This window comes from Rhineura floridana, chromosome 7, assembly GCF_030035675.1.
Source record: "Rhineura floridana isolate rRhiFlo1 chromosome 7, rRhiFlo1.hap2, whole genome shotgun sequence".
Taxonomy (NCBI): domain Eukaryota; kingdom Metazoa; phylum Chordata; class Lepidosauria; order Squamata; family Rhineuridae; genus Rhineura; species Rhineura floridana.
Genome location: NC_084486.1, coordinates 119,378,218 through 119,395,635, shown reverse-complemented (window position 1 = coordinate 119,395,635; position 17,418 = coordinate 119,378,218). Strand labels below are relative to the sequence as shown.

General features: G+C 42.8%; 1 protein-coding gene across 1 annotated transcript in view; it reads right to left on the bottom strand.

Moving 5' to 3' along the window:
• The window catches only part of MED12L (mediator complex subunit 12L), a 366,394-nt gene that overhangs the window by 44,649 nt on the left and 304,327 nt on the right, over nt 1–17,418 (bottom strand). Inside the window, exons 37-39 of the mRNA XM_061637068.1 lie at nt 13,380–13,745; nt 3,290–3,446; nt 917–1,146 (exon numbers count right to left, since the gene is read on the bottom strand). Coding sequence (XP_061493052.1) covers nt 917–1,146; nt 3,290–3,446; nt 13,380–13,745 — 753 coding nt within the window. The remainder of the gene's footprint in view (nt 1–916; nt 1,147–3,289; nt 3,447–13,379; nt 13,746–17,418) is intronic.

Below are 17,418 nucleotides of genomic sequence, written 5' to 3'. Positions count from 1 at the left end.
TATATTACAAAGCATGGGGAACAAGATGGAACCTTGAAGCATCCCATGAGCAAACAGACATGGGGTGGAACAACAGTGCCCTAGCACTTCCTCTGGGACCACTCCTCTTGGAAAGAATGGAACCACTGTCACTCTGTATCTCCTCTGCCCAAGCCAGAGAGACAGTCCAAAAGGATCCTATGTTTGATAGTATCAAAAGCTGGCAAGAGATGCAGGAGAACTAACAGGGTAGAATCCCCACCCCAACATCCATTCACCAGAGTAATTCACCAGGACAACCAAGGCTATTTCCATCCCATAGTCAGGCCCCAAGCCAAACTGGAATGGATCCAAATAATTAGTGTTAACCAAATCTACCTGAAAGAGAGGCTACTACATACTGTACCACCTTGCCAAAAATTGGCAAATTTGAAACTGGATGATAATGATCAGAAACCATGGAATCTAAATTAGGTTTCTTCAATAGTAGCCTCACCACTGTTTCCTTCATGCTAGTAGGAAACACACCATCCTCAGAGAGGCTTTCACCACCTCTAATGTCCAAATAACCAGCTGGGCAAGGTTACAGAACAAATGGTTGGCCTCAAAGTTCCATGCAGTTTGTCCACATTCTCAAGCTGCTTCCCTATGTTGAAAAAAGGCAAGCAGCAAACTAGTACAGCAGACAGTATGCTGGGCAGAAACTCCTTTTTGATGTGCTAGGTTTTTTGGTGAGGGAGGGGGGAGAATTGTGGGGAATGTGTTGCATAGGGGAGAGAATGAAAAAGGCATCACAGTCCACAGACTGAAATGTTACAGTCCATTCTACCACCTCAGGATTCACTTGGTCTCTGCTACTATTTTATGTGCCTTACAATCCTAAGTGAGTAGAAGCTCAATTAAATCAGTGCATTCCCAAAATGAAAGACACACAAACCTGTTGGAAAGGCCTTGCCTGGGCTTGTTGCCTTAGAAGCCGCTGCTGCTGTTGCTGCTGCTGCTGCTGCTGGAGCAGCTTCATCTGGAGCAGCTGCTGCTGCTGTGAAGCAATTGCATGAATTGATGGTGGCTGCATCATGGTGCCAGAACGCCTCTGTAGCATATTAGACAGCACTTGTTTTGTGTTGCTTGGGACAAAGGAGCTTGAAGGATCCAATCTGGAACCACCTATGAATACAATATCATACTTCTGAAGAAAAAGACCTTGACAGACTTTAAACATCAGTGTCATACAGCAATAATCACAAAGCAATAAAGAATATTCCTTCAAGGAACTTATCATAATAAGAGCCCTACTGGATCAGCCAAAATGTCTTTCCAGTCCAGCATCCTGTTTCCCACAGTGGCCACATGCAATAGCCCTCTCCCAAGCTTGTTTTCCAACAGCTAGTATTCAGAAGCATGCTGTTCCTGATCCTGGAGGTAGCATATAGCCATCATGACCAGTCACCACAAATAGGCAAGCCAGTTGAGGAGAAGGCTAAGCAACGGTCAACAAATCAATAAACAGCAAACAGCAATAAGAATATTCCTGACTAAAGCTTAAGTTAAAAAGAAAGTCCAGTGAGGCTGAACACGGAATAGATCTAAATGTTATAGTGATGTCAGCTGTACAATAGCTGTGGTCTACCACAACATGTGGATGTATCTGTACAGTACAAGCCACCTTCCTATTCCTAAAATGGGACTGTAGATTGATCCCTAGAAATACCTGCGGGACCTTAGGATAGCATGAATACACAAGGCACAGCACAGTTGGTCCTCAAGCTCCTCTGGTACTTTGCACGATGGGGAAAAAATACAAGCAGGAACACAATGCTTGCCTAGCTTGTTCTTGAATGCAAAGGTGACGGGAGTGTATATATAATGAGAGACCAGTCAAGATGTGATGTCACTGCTTGATTGTGAAGCTGACCTCTGAACTTTGGCCAGGTGTCTACACTTATATTTACATATAGTTTCTTTCCCACCCAAAAAAATATTCTTTTATTTTGTTATTTCAACATTGCAATTCATAACAAATTAAACATTACTTTATTTACATTTATATTATTTACACATTTGTATTAGTTTTTTTAATTAACAAATGGCCAAAGTTCATCATTGGACTCTTCAACACATATTTTTTAATTGTTTGGTCATTATTTTTAGCCACCTCAAAGATCCTTTAGGATAGAAAGGCAGGTCATAAATATTTTATTTATTTAATTAATTAATTCACTCAAACAATCTTACATTACTATTTAAACTTTGCTTTTCATAACCTGGACTATTTTCCAAAGGCAGGTAAAAGTGATTTAGAAGCACTACACTATTCAAAGTAGAATAAAGGTCTCCCATCCATCTTAATTTTTTAAAAAATCAGAACTTTAAATGTTACATTCAATATTTTTTAAAAATGTTTTTATCCTAACCTTCTTCCAAGGAGTTCAGGGCAGCATATAAGATTCTCCTCTAGTCCATTTTATTCTCACCTCCATTCTATGAGAGATAATGACTTGCCCAAGGTCACAGTGAGCTTCATTGATTGAGTGGGGATTTGAACTAAACTACACTGGCTTGATATCTAATCATAGTCATGAGCACCAAGATTTGAAAATGTAATATACACCAAGCTTGCATGGCAAAAATGAAAAAGGAAATAACATCTGCTTTACAAGTTGATTTAATTATATTTTACTTTAATATTTGCTTTAAAAGGTATTTTAATCCCCTTGAAATTTGTATCAAAGGCGACTCATAAATTAATAGAATAAATATATATTGCTGATTACATGACAGTTTTCTAGATAATTTTTAAAGAAATAGGAATGGTTTTGGTTTGCAATCCAATTGACTATACAATATAATACAAGGAACATCATTTTTTTTCTTGTGTACTTTGCCAAAGTGCAAAAAAGAAGCTATCCTTTAAAATCTAAGGTCTCACTTTGTTGCACTTTAGAGTATATAAAACATCTTTTTTTTAATCTGCTGATGTTATCCAAAAGACACAGAAATAAAAAAAATAGTTTTCCCTACTAATACAGCAACCAAATGCCTAAAGACACATCATTCTACCAAGCCATTTAAACCTAGGTTGTATTGGAAGGTGAGTAATTTGTAATAGCAAAGTAAAACAAACTGAATTTGAGCAGTTTTTAATAGATTGTGCAAAGATATAACAAAATACTGTCTTCCCTCATTTTTGGCTTATGCATAACTATGACTGCCTTCTGAAGATTGCAAAATAGAAAAAGCAACTAAAAAATCACATTGCTTCTCAATGATAGAGCAAACTTCTCGTACCCTTTACAAAGCCTAGACATACCTGGCGGAAGAGGCTGGTTCTGGACAAAGAAGCCAGCTTGTTGGGGCTGTCCCATAACATTATAGCCCCACAAAGCAGACTGCGGATGCTGAATCATTTGAGAAGAAAGTGGTGAATAATTTGGAGGCACTCTATATATGTTGGTCTGAGGGTAATCCTTAAACAAAATAGGAAAAGTTAAATGTTACTGACATTCATACCCTACTAACTCATAAATAATGCCAGTTTTCCTACTGAATAATTAAAGAATTTATTGTGGTTTACGGCACAATATAGATTCAGTCACAGACTCTGCAAAGATAAACTAAGGACGACATCTTCTTGGCTATCTGATAGTGCTTTATTTAATAACAACTTTTCTGGATACTACCATGTGTCAGGTCACAATATTATCGAAGCCCTATTATGTGGGCAATTTGTAATGAATTCATACCATGCATTCAAGCTTCACAGAATGAAACTATGGTGAAGAAATTAAGTGTTGTCCTAAAGAATTCCGTTCCCGCTTTTTGTGGGGGCAATTTTGCCTCCACCCCCACCATTCAAGAAGAGGACTTGTGACTGGTCACCGATGGGCGGGGGGGAATCACGCGTGGGCCAAGTGGCCTATCTCGAAAGGGAAGGAGCAGGCTTATAAGACAACTCGTCCCCTTGAATTGTACTTTTCACTTTGGCTTGTCTGCACAGGATCCCTCAGTGTTGCCAAGGATTCTGGGGCATGTTCTATGGACATAATTAACACACAAGGTAAATATAATTGATCTCACCATTAACTGAACTCTAGAACACACCCAACATTCCTCTTCATTCTTTTTCCTTTTAGGGAAAGAATCAGTGGCAAGCAAACTACCTTCTGGGAAAGTTCTGTACCATTGAATGAAAATGAAATGGACTGCCTTCAAGTCGATTCCAACTTATGTGCAACCCTATGAATAGAGTTTTCATGGTAAGCGGTATTCAGAGGTGGTTTACCATTGCCTTCCTCTGAGGCTGAGAAGCAGTGACTGGCCCAAGGTCACCCAGTGAGCTTCATAAGCTTCCAAGGCACCCCTGAAGATTCAACAGGTCTAAGGCACTGGATCTACTGCAGAATATACTGGAACTACACAAAGTCCCCGACCACGATTGATTAATCCTATTTGAAACCTGTGCTGAAACATTGCACAACTAAACTGGCATTGTTGGAGTGTTATTTCTGGACAGATTTTATAAGAAAGCCAGGGCTGTAAGATTGTTCCAAGCAGAAAGATAAGCTACGGGCCATCACCACATCTTGTAGCAGCAAATTCCATAAATTAATTATTATTTGTGTGATGAAACTTTAATTGATGTGATCAGATGTGATCTGGAAAATAACCTAAGATTATGTCTTTTCCCTAACAGGTTCTAAATTGAAGGCAAACTCCCTGATTGCTCCACTGCCTTATATACTGTTCTTTATCAAACTTTATATGTTTTAATCTTCTACTTTTACTTTTGGTTAACTGTAAGTCACTTTGAGTGCAGATTTGTGTAGAAAAGCAACTAACAAATTTAAGAAATAAATAAATAAATAAATAAATAATCAATAGGGTGCAAAATGTCCAGACAGATTCAACATACAAATAGATTTTTACTGGGCAACCCTTGAGGTCAATGTCCCTCCAATCTTCATTTAACTATGCATCTGAAGGAAGGGAACACTGGATGTTTGCCGCAGTCATTAATACACATGTCCACACATAGTTGGGGTCAAGAATGAAACTCCATTGGAATCTGATTAGCTTCTGATTGGCTTAAAGAACAAAAACACAGATGAGAACTATAGGCACTTGTTATGTTATGGGGGTGTGGGGAAAATCTGTTGGTGTCTCTGCAGAAAAAAATCAATGTTTTCATCTTGCAGAAGATGTTAGGAAAACCAACTAAGAAGAGTAAAAATGACAGAAAAGTCGGGAAGCCCCTCACAGCTGAAGTGACAAAAAAATTTCACTATCACTTTGAGTCCTGAGGGGATTAGGAAAGCAGGCAAGAAAGGAACAACATATCTTTATGTTGACCATTGAGCAGTACAGTCTGAAGTTTTTCCACAAGACTATGGCAGAGCTAAGCAGAGCAGGGGTTAAGCTGCTTACTGAAGCTTGCCAGGCAGCCAAGGCCAACACCTGGCGTTGGCAAGGGCAACCATCCTGATAAAGGCTGGAAAGAGAAACCAGCAGAGTGTGGGGGGAAAGTCTATGGAGAGGAACGTGGAGCTGGATTGTATGTGTCTGAGGCTTGTGTCTAACTCAAGTAAAGGACTCTTAACACTTTCAGAAGTCTGCACTTCTCTCTGTTCTCTGGTTCACTCACTGCCGGGTAACACCGGAACTGGGCACTCGCTTATTCACATGATGACAGGGGTTATGGGCCCAGATTGCCCAGTGAAAACCAGTACAAACCAGTAGAACCAGTGCAGTTGTGAAGACGGTAGCCCAGGCTAAGGGGCTGACAGACTAAAGCAAGCTGAAAGAAGCTGAGAAGCGTGGCCGACTGTGGGAGAGGTGAGCAGACGTGCTGAACATGGCTGCAATGTTGACAGCAGGCATGCCTCTTGAGTGGGTCACGGACAAGAATTATTCCAGCTGGAGACTTTGCATGCAGGCTCTCCTGATCAAAGAAGACCTCTGGGAGGTAATTGATAGAGCCTCCCCGGCAGCTCCGCAACTGGCTTGGACGCGGAGAGACAAGAAGGCAAGAGCGTTTATTATTCTTGCGTTATCTGACTCACAGTTGCTGTATGCAAAGGACCAGACTACAGCGAAAGACGTGTGGGAGACTTTGAACAGAGTTCATATACGCCAGACAGCGGGCAGTAAAATATATCTGGCACGCCAATTATACCAGATGAGACTAGTTGAAGGAAGAACTATGTCTGAGCACCTCATGGAGTTTAAGAGACTGTTTGTGGAATTGGAGGAGAGAGAAATAATCCATACCCAACTACAAAAGGTATATCTCATCCTGTCATCTCTAGACGAAACGTGGGATCCATTCGTGACATCGATGGAGGCTATGGATGACGCGGGATTGTCCGAAGAATACATTGAGGGCAAGCTGATTCAGGAATTTGAAAGACGCCAAGAATGTAAAGTAAAGAACAGGACTGAGCAAAGTGAAAGCAAACAGAAGCTGTTCAAAAGCAGAGCAAATGGACTAAAAGCGTGTTTCTATTGCAACTCTAAAGAACACTTATTGAGAGACTGTGCAGCCAAGCAGAGAGATAAGGGCTGGAGGAAGTCAAGCGTGAAAATGGTGAGTGTGGAAACTCATAAATCACAGAACTGTGTGAAAGGTGAAGATTGGGTCCTTGATTCGGGGGCGTCCCACAGCATGATCACAGACCCTAAGCTGTTTCACACCTCGAAAGCCGTGCAAGAGACTGTGATTTTGGCTGATGGCTCCAGAAGAAGTGTTTTGGGGCGGGGTTCTGTTAAGATAGATAAGTTAAATACAATAATGACAAACGTGTTATTAGTGCCGGAGTTAGAGAGCAATACTCTGTCAGTTAAGAAACTTAATGAAATGAATTACACTGTAATATTTGAAAAAGGGAAGTGTAACATTGTAAAGGGACGTGAGGTCTGTATGCAAAGACTTCTAAAAGACTCTCTTTTCTATGTGCAATGCAGACACGCAGGGTGTGCTACACTGAAAGCTCATAGCAAGTCACATGAGAACTGCGTACATGACTGGCACAGAAAATTAGGGCACGTTCATTACGAAACAATAGTGAAAACCCCAAAGCATAGTGAGGACATGAAATTGCAGGAATGTGGAGAATATTATGAATGTAATGCATGTAGCCAAGCAAAAGCCACAATAGCAAACATTAACAAGGAAGCAGAGAGCACTACAGATGCACCATACCAATTGATTCATGTAGACCTGGCAGGACCATTTGAAAAATCGCATGGGGGTGCAAAGTATTTTATGGTCATTGTAGATGATTACTCCAGGTTTAGCAATGTGTATCTGCTTAAAAGGAAAAATGAAGCAGAAGGGAAACTGAAGATGTTTATCAAGAAGATAGAGACGCAACACGGTGTTACAATAAAACGCATATGATGTGATCAGGGGGGAGAATTTACGAGTAAAACCTTGAGAGATTTCTTGGAAGAGAAAGGCATAGAACAAACCTTTACTACCCCATGTTCAACGGTTCAGGATGGAACCGCGAAGGCGAGAAGTGTGTCACTGAAAGAGGTGACAAAAGCCATGCTGACAGATTCTGTGTTGCCTAATGCATTTTGGGGAGAATGCATGATGTATGCAGCGTATATTCAGAATAGGGTGCTGCATAGAGTCATTGGAAAGTCACCATATGAAAAGTTAACAGGCAGAAAGCCGAGGCTGAATCACATAGTGAGATTTGGGGCTAGGTGCTGGGTGCACATTCCCAAAAGTAAAAGACGAGGGAAGTTGGCTCCAAATGCTCAAAAAGGGAATGTGATTGGATTTCAGAATGCCTATTATAGAGTATGGGTTCCCAGTCAAAGACAGGTAGTCTTAAGTCGAAGCATAAACGTATCAGAAATGGATTGGGATACATATGTTGCTTTGAATGGTTCATCAAATGCACCCACAGTACATGACAAAGAAACAGGGGTAAAAGAAGAAGACACTGAAAAACCTGGTGAAAGTGACAATCAAATGTTGAGACGTTCTGAAAGGGCAAATTTTGGTGTGCCGCCTGACAGATCTAGGATTGCCACAGTTAAGGGAAATGAAGCACACACACACAGGGAAATGGATCCTGACACATTGTACTTAAGAGTGTGTAAAACCCAAAGTGATAAACTGACGATGTTTGTAAAACCTCTGTGAAATAAAGGAATAAAGGAAAAGTAAATGTACACTGAACTGAAACATGAAAAATGTATTGATGCAGTGTTGAAATGTATTTACTGGATGTTTAATGAATGTAAAAAGTGGATGGATGTGTGCACTTTATAGCCTTTGTGGAAAAAGGTGGGAGCTGTTGACCATTGAGCAGTACAGTCTGAAGTTTTTCCACAAGACTATGGCAGAGCTAAGCAGAGCAGGGGTTAAGCTGCTTACTGAAGCTTGCCAGGCAGCCAAGGCCAACACCTGGCGTTGGCAAGGGCAACCATCCTGATAAAGGCTGGAAAGAGAAACCAGCAGAGTGTGGGGGGAAAGTCTATGGAGAGGAACGTGGAGCTGGATTGTATGTGTCTGAGGCTTGTGTCTAACTCAAGTAAAGGACTCTTAACACTTTCAGAAGTCTGCACTTCTCTCTGTTCTCTGGTTCACTCACTGCCGGGTAACACCGGAACTGGGCACTCGCTTATTCACACGACGACACTTTACTTGTCTGTGTGGCCTCCATAAACTATTAAAGATAATTAGCAAATTACCTTTTTAACCAACCAGTATTTACTGATGTTTTATTGATATTTTTAATTATTGTATTACTATATTTTGTATGTTCTACACTACTTTTATATAGTTTTATGAAAGTGCAGATTATAAATATTTCAATTTTGAATAAATAAATATGAATCTATATACTCTAGTATTAGAAAACCAATTGTGTGCTTCATCTATTGTCAGACAGACAACTGGCTGAGAAGGAAAGGCAGAACCTGCTCCCGACTTTCTAGGATATTATTTTCAGAGGGCATTTCCTACCAAATGAAGTAGCACCATTTCTCCTGAGACTTGCCATCTACAACAGGGACACACAGAAGATAGACCTGGATCTATTCGCAGGTGTGCAGTAGATCAAAAAGGATTTCCAACCTCTAATTATTTAAAAATAGCAACAGTAAAATGATCTCTCCTCTTGCCCTAAATTATACTGCTGAAATTAAGAAAGTTTGGCCCTTGTCTCGTCCAGTGTGAGGGAAGCATTCAGAAATGGGTTGACTCCTGAAATGGGTTGACTTCTTTCCTGAAACAGTAGGCTCTGCCCCAGTTCCAGTTTCATGCCAATCTGACCCCAGATCAGTATATGGCAAAACTAGACAAAAAGAATAATGTACAAAGAACAGAAGTGGAGCCTCTTCTGAGAAGACCCAGCACAGAAGAACAATTACAGTCAAAGTCCTGAATGCCAAACAACTCCCAGCCACCTAAAGAATGGGTGACCTATATTGCTTTCTCTGTCTGGTGGACAAGAAGCATCCAGACATGGGGCTTATCCATGCTTACCCCCCTCCCGATGGGAGAGCTGAAGGTGGCTATTTTACTAAATTGGTGGCTGTAGCACTTGCTTGACAAATGCTGCCTTAGCTAAGTCAATGCAGAAATGCATAAAGGAGCCCCTAAGATAATAATAAAAATAAAAATAATAAGACCACAAGCTGGTGAAGGCACCAATCTCCTCTACTCCCTGGAACAGGTAGTGGGGGTAGAACCTCCAAGTCTTTCTGTTCTGGGATGAGGTAAATATGTTTAAGATGGGAGATCAAACCTCCATCTTGGTGGTTTGAATGGTGAGTCTGATAGAGTCCACTCTTCCAGATCCAGGGCTTGCCTGCTCAAGAAACCTGCTGTTGAATTAGATATACCCTTGATGCGCTACACAAGATTGACACCAGGTTGTGCTCTGCCTACATCAAAACTGCTTCCACTTGGCTATAGATGGATCTTGATTTTGTGCTTTTTGGTTATTGATGTCAGTTTTCACTGCTGTGTTCTCAGTCCTGATTAGCACATGTAAGAGGTGGATCAAGTTGTTGAAGAATTGTAGGGCCAAACCCATGGCTCTGAGTTTATGCTGTGAGCAGCCTCTGCTAGCGACCAGGATCCAATCACCTGTTCTTGGCAGTGGGCACCCCATTTGGATGAACTGGCAACAGTAATCACAATTTCTCTCTTGGGATCCTCTAACAGAATCCATTTGCTGAGTTTTGTGCCTGTAACCACCAGATGAAGAATGTCCGACTCTGCTGGGAACTAGCACCTTCTGGTGGTCCTTGTGCACAATGTCACACTGGAGGGTAAACAGAGGCCAGTGGAGGGGGTCTGGCCTATGGCACCACTCCAGTGCACGAGATCATGGGGCCCAATAGATGTGCCAGGGTCATAACATCCACTGAACTGTGGAAATGGACAAAGGAGATCTCTTTCCTCAGCCCCTGACTCCTCTTAGCTAAGAGGAACACTGTGCCTCTGCTAGTATCTGTTTGGAGGCCCAGTTGTTGAAATGATTGTGGCAGCTGGAAATGGCTCTTATCCATGCTGAGCACAAAACCATGGGCCTGAATGGTGTTGATGGTGACATGCAAACTTATGGATGCCTATTGACCAGACAGTGGTATCACAAGCAAGCTGTTGAGAAAGGGCTACACAAGAGTCCCTGTAGCCATAAGGAGGCCACCAATGAGAGGCAAAAGCTAGACCAAAAGAGAGAGGATGATAGTGCTCATGCTGGTTCCAAAAGCAGAACCATAGAAGCCTCCTATCTGGTCCTGCTATTGGAATACAGAGTTAAAAGCCAGATTATCTCCTAAATGCTGCCCTGGGCTCCTTCTGGGACCCGCCCTGGGCTCCTTCTGAGAGGAAGGGTGGGATATAAATCTAATAAATAAACAAATGAATAATGGAAGTCTTCCCTGATCAGTGTTACCATTCTGAACAAGAATGTTGTTGACATACTTGAGATCCAGTATTGCTCCCCATGTTCCCCACACATTTGTTGTGGAGAAAATAATACTTGACCAAAGACCAAATAAAGAAAAGCAAATAAAGTCAAGGTCTAATCAGACATGATATGATTCTAAATATATATATAGAAATGACTAGTAGAAAAAATAATCTTGCATAATAGCTGACAGAATACACAATAATGCCCAATTTCAAATGCACATGCACTTTACTACACAGGGTGTGATATGAATTGTTAGCTCTATAGACAAAATAGACATACACTCCCAATGGCAATAAAATGCAGGGGTGTACAAATACAGAAATATAACATGCAAAGGTAAAATGCACAACAAATCTATGCCAAAATATGCCAATCGCGTTTTGACTTAAGTCTTCATCAGTGGTATCTATTCGGAGAGCTTCTCTTTGTGCATGGATTCAGGTTATACAATGCATATAAACTATGTTGCTGCTGCTGCAGATATTACGCGTGGACTTAGGACCAGAAGTATAATCATGATGTATAAGAGTGAATATAAGAGTTATAAGTTATTACAATTGGAGGCTTATATCATGCTGCTTTACAGAAAAATTGCAAATGATATCTGCAGCAGCAACACAGTAGTCTATATGCATTGTATAACCTAAATCCACGCACAAAGAGAAGCTCTCCGAACAGATGCCACTGATGAAGACTTGAATCGAGTCGAAACGCGATTGGCATGTTTGGCATAGTATTTGAGAATTGTTGTGTATTTTATCTTTGCATTTTATATTTCTGTATTTGTACACCCCTGCATTTTATTACCGTCTTGCCATTGGGAGTGTATGTATATTTTGTCTATAGAGCTAACAATTCATATCACACCCTGTGTAGTAAAGTGCATGTGTATTTGAAATTGGGCATTTTTGTGTATTCTGTCAGCTATTAGCCAAGACTATTTTTTCCACTATTCATTTCCATATATTTTTAGAATCATATCATGTCTGATTAGACCTTGACTTTATTTGCTTTTCTTTATTCCCCACACATTTGGGACCACAAGAATATGTTGTAGACTCTATGTGCCACTGTTTGAGGGGAAATAGGATCTACTGATGCTGATGAAATGAAAGATTGCTTCCTCACTAGAGCCCATTTTACACCTGTCTCTGGGTGTTGAGGTGAATTCTGTGGTGTAACATTCTTTGATCATCTTCTCGGAGATCATATGTGGATTTTTCCCAAGTGGAAAAAAAACACCTCTAGATAACCTGCAGGCTTTGCAGAGCTCTTATCAATTGTACTTTTAGGCAATCTCTGTTTGGGAGAAGATGCCGAAGAGGGCTCTGAGAAACACCTGGTGCACTGCTCTAAAGTGTAACAGCATCACAGGTTGCTGCTCAGTGGGCACTGTACAAACGTAGGCACCCTAAGCTGCTGAGAAAAATCTTCCACTACCAGCCTCCTTATCTGCTTGGTTGAGTCTGGAATGAAGTGAGAAGCCATGGGATCACTGCCCAACACTGCAGTAGCAGAGGCATAGCAGGATGGAAGGCTACTAAGAGACTGGGAGAGAGGCAGGTGAGAGCAATCAGTTACAGACATACCTTCCATTCCCTGCCAATCAAGACACTGGGGTGACCTCTGGTGGATCTGCTGGTGAACGACAACCTCTGCCTCAGTGACTAACAATGATACTGCCTGCAATTGGTGGGAAAAACCATTAGGATTTGAACTACCCTCCCTCACAGATGGCCCCCAATCAAACTATGAAGCTTGCACAGCATCTTCCCAGAAGGCAGCTTTATCCTTGGAGGCAGTCAGAGTGGCAGCAGCAGTTGTACTACTGAATGATCTTCACACTGGTGAGAGCTCTTCCCTCTTCCGGAGGGTGGGGGAGTTAATGGCTTTATCAGTGGCCTCACCTCCAGACATGTTGACATTCAGAGACAAGCGACCTCCGATATGGACTGTTGGGGACCCTATGGCAGATGTCAACAGTGGGTCCAGTTGTGCTTTCCACAACATTTTTCTGACAGTTTCTCACCTTCTGATTAAATTTCTTTATTCTTCTCCTTAAATTAATAGCTTTTCCCCATCAGAGCCCTGCTCAGTGCAGTAGCAAAAGGGGAAAGGGAGAAAGTTAAGACAGAAGAAAAAGGGTTGAGGGAGGATATGAGAACTTGAGTGACAGTTATGAGCAAAACTGTTGAAAAGAGATAAAAGTTAAGATAAGATGACAGTACATTTAAGAGCAGAAAACTGTGGACAGCTGAATTATAAGTTGCTCTGAACCTGGATGAGGCAGAGCAAGAATGGGACAGAACCTTCTGTACTAGCAAAAACCTTCCATTTGGGGTCACATACTCCTCATTGTCCTGGGTAGTAGTAGGAGTCAAACCATGTATGGATGCCTCCCTCCCACAGGACAGAGAAGGGAATTTTCATTACATGCCAAGCACTGTAATAACTTACATCAGTTCTGGAAGTTGTTTTCATCTTTCGTTTCTTGCCTTTTGCCTTCTTTTCTTCATCTGTTGAAGTTTTACCCTGATCTGACAGCTCTGCTGACTTTCTTTCTGGTTCCTGAGAGGCAGGGGTAGTAGGCTCTTCCTCCTCCTCTTCTTCAGGAGGAAGAGGTAAAGGCTCGAGGTAGTAACTTCGTGGCTTGGGTTTAGGGTGCGCGTGATAGAGAAGAAGATGTTGCTGCTCCTCATATTTTATTATTTTCCTATCGATGCGGACAGTTCCAAACCAAGCCCAGGATAGTGGAGCAGGATTTCTATTGCCCTCAAATAAATCCCATGGGGATACTTTCTGCTTAGTCGAGACTTGAAGCCCCTGTTTAAAAATGTGAAGCGATAGCTTTTATTTGTAATCTTTTTTCCCTTTATCTAAATTCCAAGTAGCCTACAATAAAATGGTAGAGTACCGAATAATATGAACTATTAAACTATTAAAAGATGCACAAAAAGAAGGTAAGCGTTTATCAGTAATGTAAGATTGCACGTATTGGTTCTGTGATAAATGTCAAGTATTTTAAATGTCAAGCACATTTCAATATAGTGTGGAATAGGTCACAGAACAAAACAACAAAGAGTCTTTGTCACGTTAAAACGTAATGAATTTATTATGGCATAAACTTCAGATAGATGAAGTGGAATCCTCAGTTGGCACATATAAACAGATGGGCAGGTACTGAGAAAAACAGATGCACATTATGGCCATTTCAAATGATAATGTTGATGATGATGATGATTGTGAGATGTGCATGAGTCTTTTGCCTCCACACATAACCCCTTTGCTCTTCACTTTGCCATGAGATGCAATTAAACAAGGAAACTCTAGTTGCCAGCTCCAGAAATGGCAGGAATTGGACCATTGGTCTCACCTGAAGGGTGATTTTCCTATGAGGACGGACATCACAACGGGTTTCAGCTCCACCTATCGTGCGAAGGCAAGAATGTCTTTGAAGTCAAGACTAGGGGCGTCAGGCCCCTCCCACTCTCCAGTTCATTCGCAGCGAGTCTCAGGATAAAGATCTAAAAATACAATAAGAAGGCCAAACGGCCTGGCAGCAGGAAAATAACACAATAGTACCATGCATAGTAACATGACTGCAACATAGCTGTATAACAGAACTAGAAGTCTTGACTTCACTCTTGAATTTAAATATAATAGCGTAACAGTAATATATAACGCATTAGAAAATATATAGTCATCCTCCAACTGGGAGGGTCGTGATGTCCGTTCTCATAGGAAAATCACCCTTCAGATGAGACCAATGGTCCATTTTCCCTATGAGTCCGGCCATCACAACGGGATGTACCACAGCAGCCCATACAGGGAGGGACCACCCACGTGTTAATCCTCATTAAGAACCTGTTGCAACACTCGTCTGCCAAAGGATGCGTCAGCAGAGGCATAGCGATCAATTTTATAATGCCTTATAAACGAGTGTGGGGTAGACCAGACTGCAGCCCTACAAATATCGGCAACAGGAGCATTAGTGGCAAAAGCAGCCGAAGTGGCAGCTGACCTGGTAGAATGAGCCGTTATACTAGCTGGAACTGACAGTTTCAGAGACTCATATGCTAAAGTAATACATGCCCTTAACCAACGGGATAAAGTAGGATTGGAAACTTTATGCCCCATAGACCTTGGATGAAAGGATACAAACAGAGACTCTGTTCGTGGAATCTCTTGGGTCCTGGACAGGTAGGTCTTGAGAGCCCTCCGGACATCTAACGAATGCCAAGCCTTTTCAAGAGGATGGGTAGGATTCGGGCAAAAGGAAGGCAACACAATGTCCTGGTTGCAATGAAAAACTGAATCGACCTTGGGACGAAAGGAAGGGTCAGTCTTCAGCACAACAGAGTCCTTATGGAAGACGCAGAGGTGTCGAGCAGAAGACAATGCGCCCAACTCCGAAACGCGTCTGGCAGATGTGATTGCGATCAGAAACAGGACCTTGAAGGACAGTATACGTAGGGGCACAGTCCTGATGGGTTCAAATGGAGGGCGTTGCAAAGCCTGCAGAACTTTCGGCAAACTCCATGAGGGGAACCGATGGACAACAGCCGGAGAGCGTAGGGCAACTCCCCTCAAAAAACGTTTGATGAACGGATGTGAGGAAATATGATCTCCAGGAGAGGACACTGAGAGAATGGATGACAGAGTCGACGCATGTCGACGTAGAGTGTTGGGTCGAAGTCCCATCATAAAGCCACTATGGAGAAATTGGAGCACCTGATGCACATTGCCCTGGGAAGGATCATGGTGGTGGGACTGACACCACTTGGAGAAAGCCACCCAGGTATGTTGATAAATGCGAGTGGTAGATGGTCTTCTCGAGGCCAAAATAATATCAATCACAGCGTCAGACAGTCCAGCTGACCTCAAATGTCTCCGTTCAAACGCCACGCTGTTAGATTGAGCCAAGTAGGGTCCTGGTGCAGTACTGGACCCTGGGATAGGAGGTCTGGCGTTACTGGAAGTGTCCAAGGATCCATCATTGACATTGCCAGAAGATCTGAGAACCACAGTCGGCGTGGCCAAAATGGTGCTATCAGAACCAGCTGTGCCCTTTCGGTTCGCGCCTTCCTCAAGGTTTTGGCTAACAATGGTATGGGAGGAAAGGCGTACAATAGCCCGTCTGGCCACGGTGTTGTCGGAGCATCCACTGCTTCTGCTGTTGAGTCCAGGTATCGGGCAAAGTACCTGGGAAGCTGGCAATTGTGACTGGAAGCAAACAGGTCGACTGAGAGGGCGCCGAACCGACACTGGAGACGATGGAAAATGGCTGGATGAAGTTTCCATTCTCCTGGAAAGACCTGTTGTCTGCTGAGCCAGTCTGCTGTCACATTCCAAATCCCTCTGAGGTGCTCTGCTTTCAGGGATTGTAGATGTTGTTCTGCCCAGACAAAGATGAGGGAGGCTAAGTCCTGCAGAGGACGAGACCTGGTGCCCCCCTGTCTGTTCAAATGTGATTTTACACACGTGTTGTCTGTTCGAATGAGCACATGATGCAAAGGGAACAGAGACTGAAAATGACATAGAGCTAAGTGGACAGCCTTTAGTTCCAGCCAGTTGATGCTCTGCGTTGGACCAAACCCCTTGAACGTACTGGGAGTTGCAGTGGGCTCCCCAACCTATGAGGCTGGCGTCTGTGGTTACGACGGTTCTGCGGGGTTCTCTGAACGACGTGCCCTTGGAGAGGTGTTGAACCTTGGTCCACCAGCAGAAAGAGAGGCGCAGAGCGGGGCTCAAACGAACTTTGCGATGGTTGGAGCTGGCAATGTCTTTTTGAAAAGGCAACAGAGTCCACTGAAGGGGCCGAGTGTGGGCTCAAGCCCAGGGCACAATGTGGATTGTGGAGATAAACATCCCGAGCGCTCTGGCGAGAAGCATGATGTCTGCGGATGTTTGTTGCATCAGGGACCTTGCGATGCTTGTGATGGCAGTGATGCGATCTGGAGCCAGGAAGACCATTGCCTGCAGGGTGTCCAACATTGCCCCAAGATGTAGTAGGCGTTGGGTTGGTTGGAGATGGCTTTTGTCGAAGTTGACAAGCCAGCCGTAGGTCTGCAAAACATTGAGGGTGATCATTAAGTGATGCTGAGCCAGCTCTTCAGACTTGGACCGTATTAGCAGATCATCCAAATATGGGTAGATATGAACCCCTTGGGTCCGAAGGTAAGCCACTAGGATGAGTAGCACCTTGGTAAACACTCTTGGAGCAGAGGAGAGGCCAAATGGCATCGCTCTGTATTGAAAGTGTTGGTGGCCAAAGGCAAACCGAAGAAACTTTCTGTGGGCTATGCAAATGGGCACATGGAGATACGCTTCCTTAAGGTCGATAGAAGCCAGGAAGTCTCCTTCATGCAGACTCTCCGTAATGGAATGGAGAGATTCCATTTTGAACCTGCGATATGTTACAAAACGGTTGACAAACTTAAGGTCCAATACCGCCCTCCAAGATAAATCTCGTTTTGGCACAGCAAATAGGAGGGAG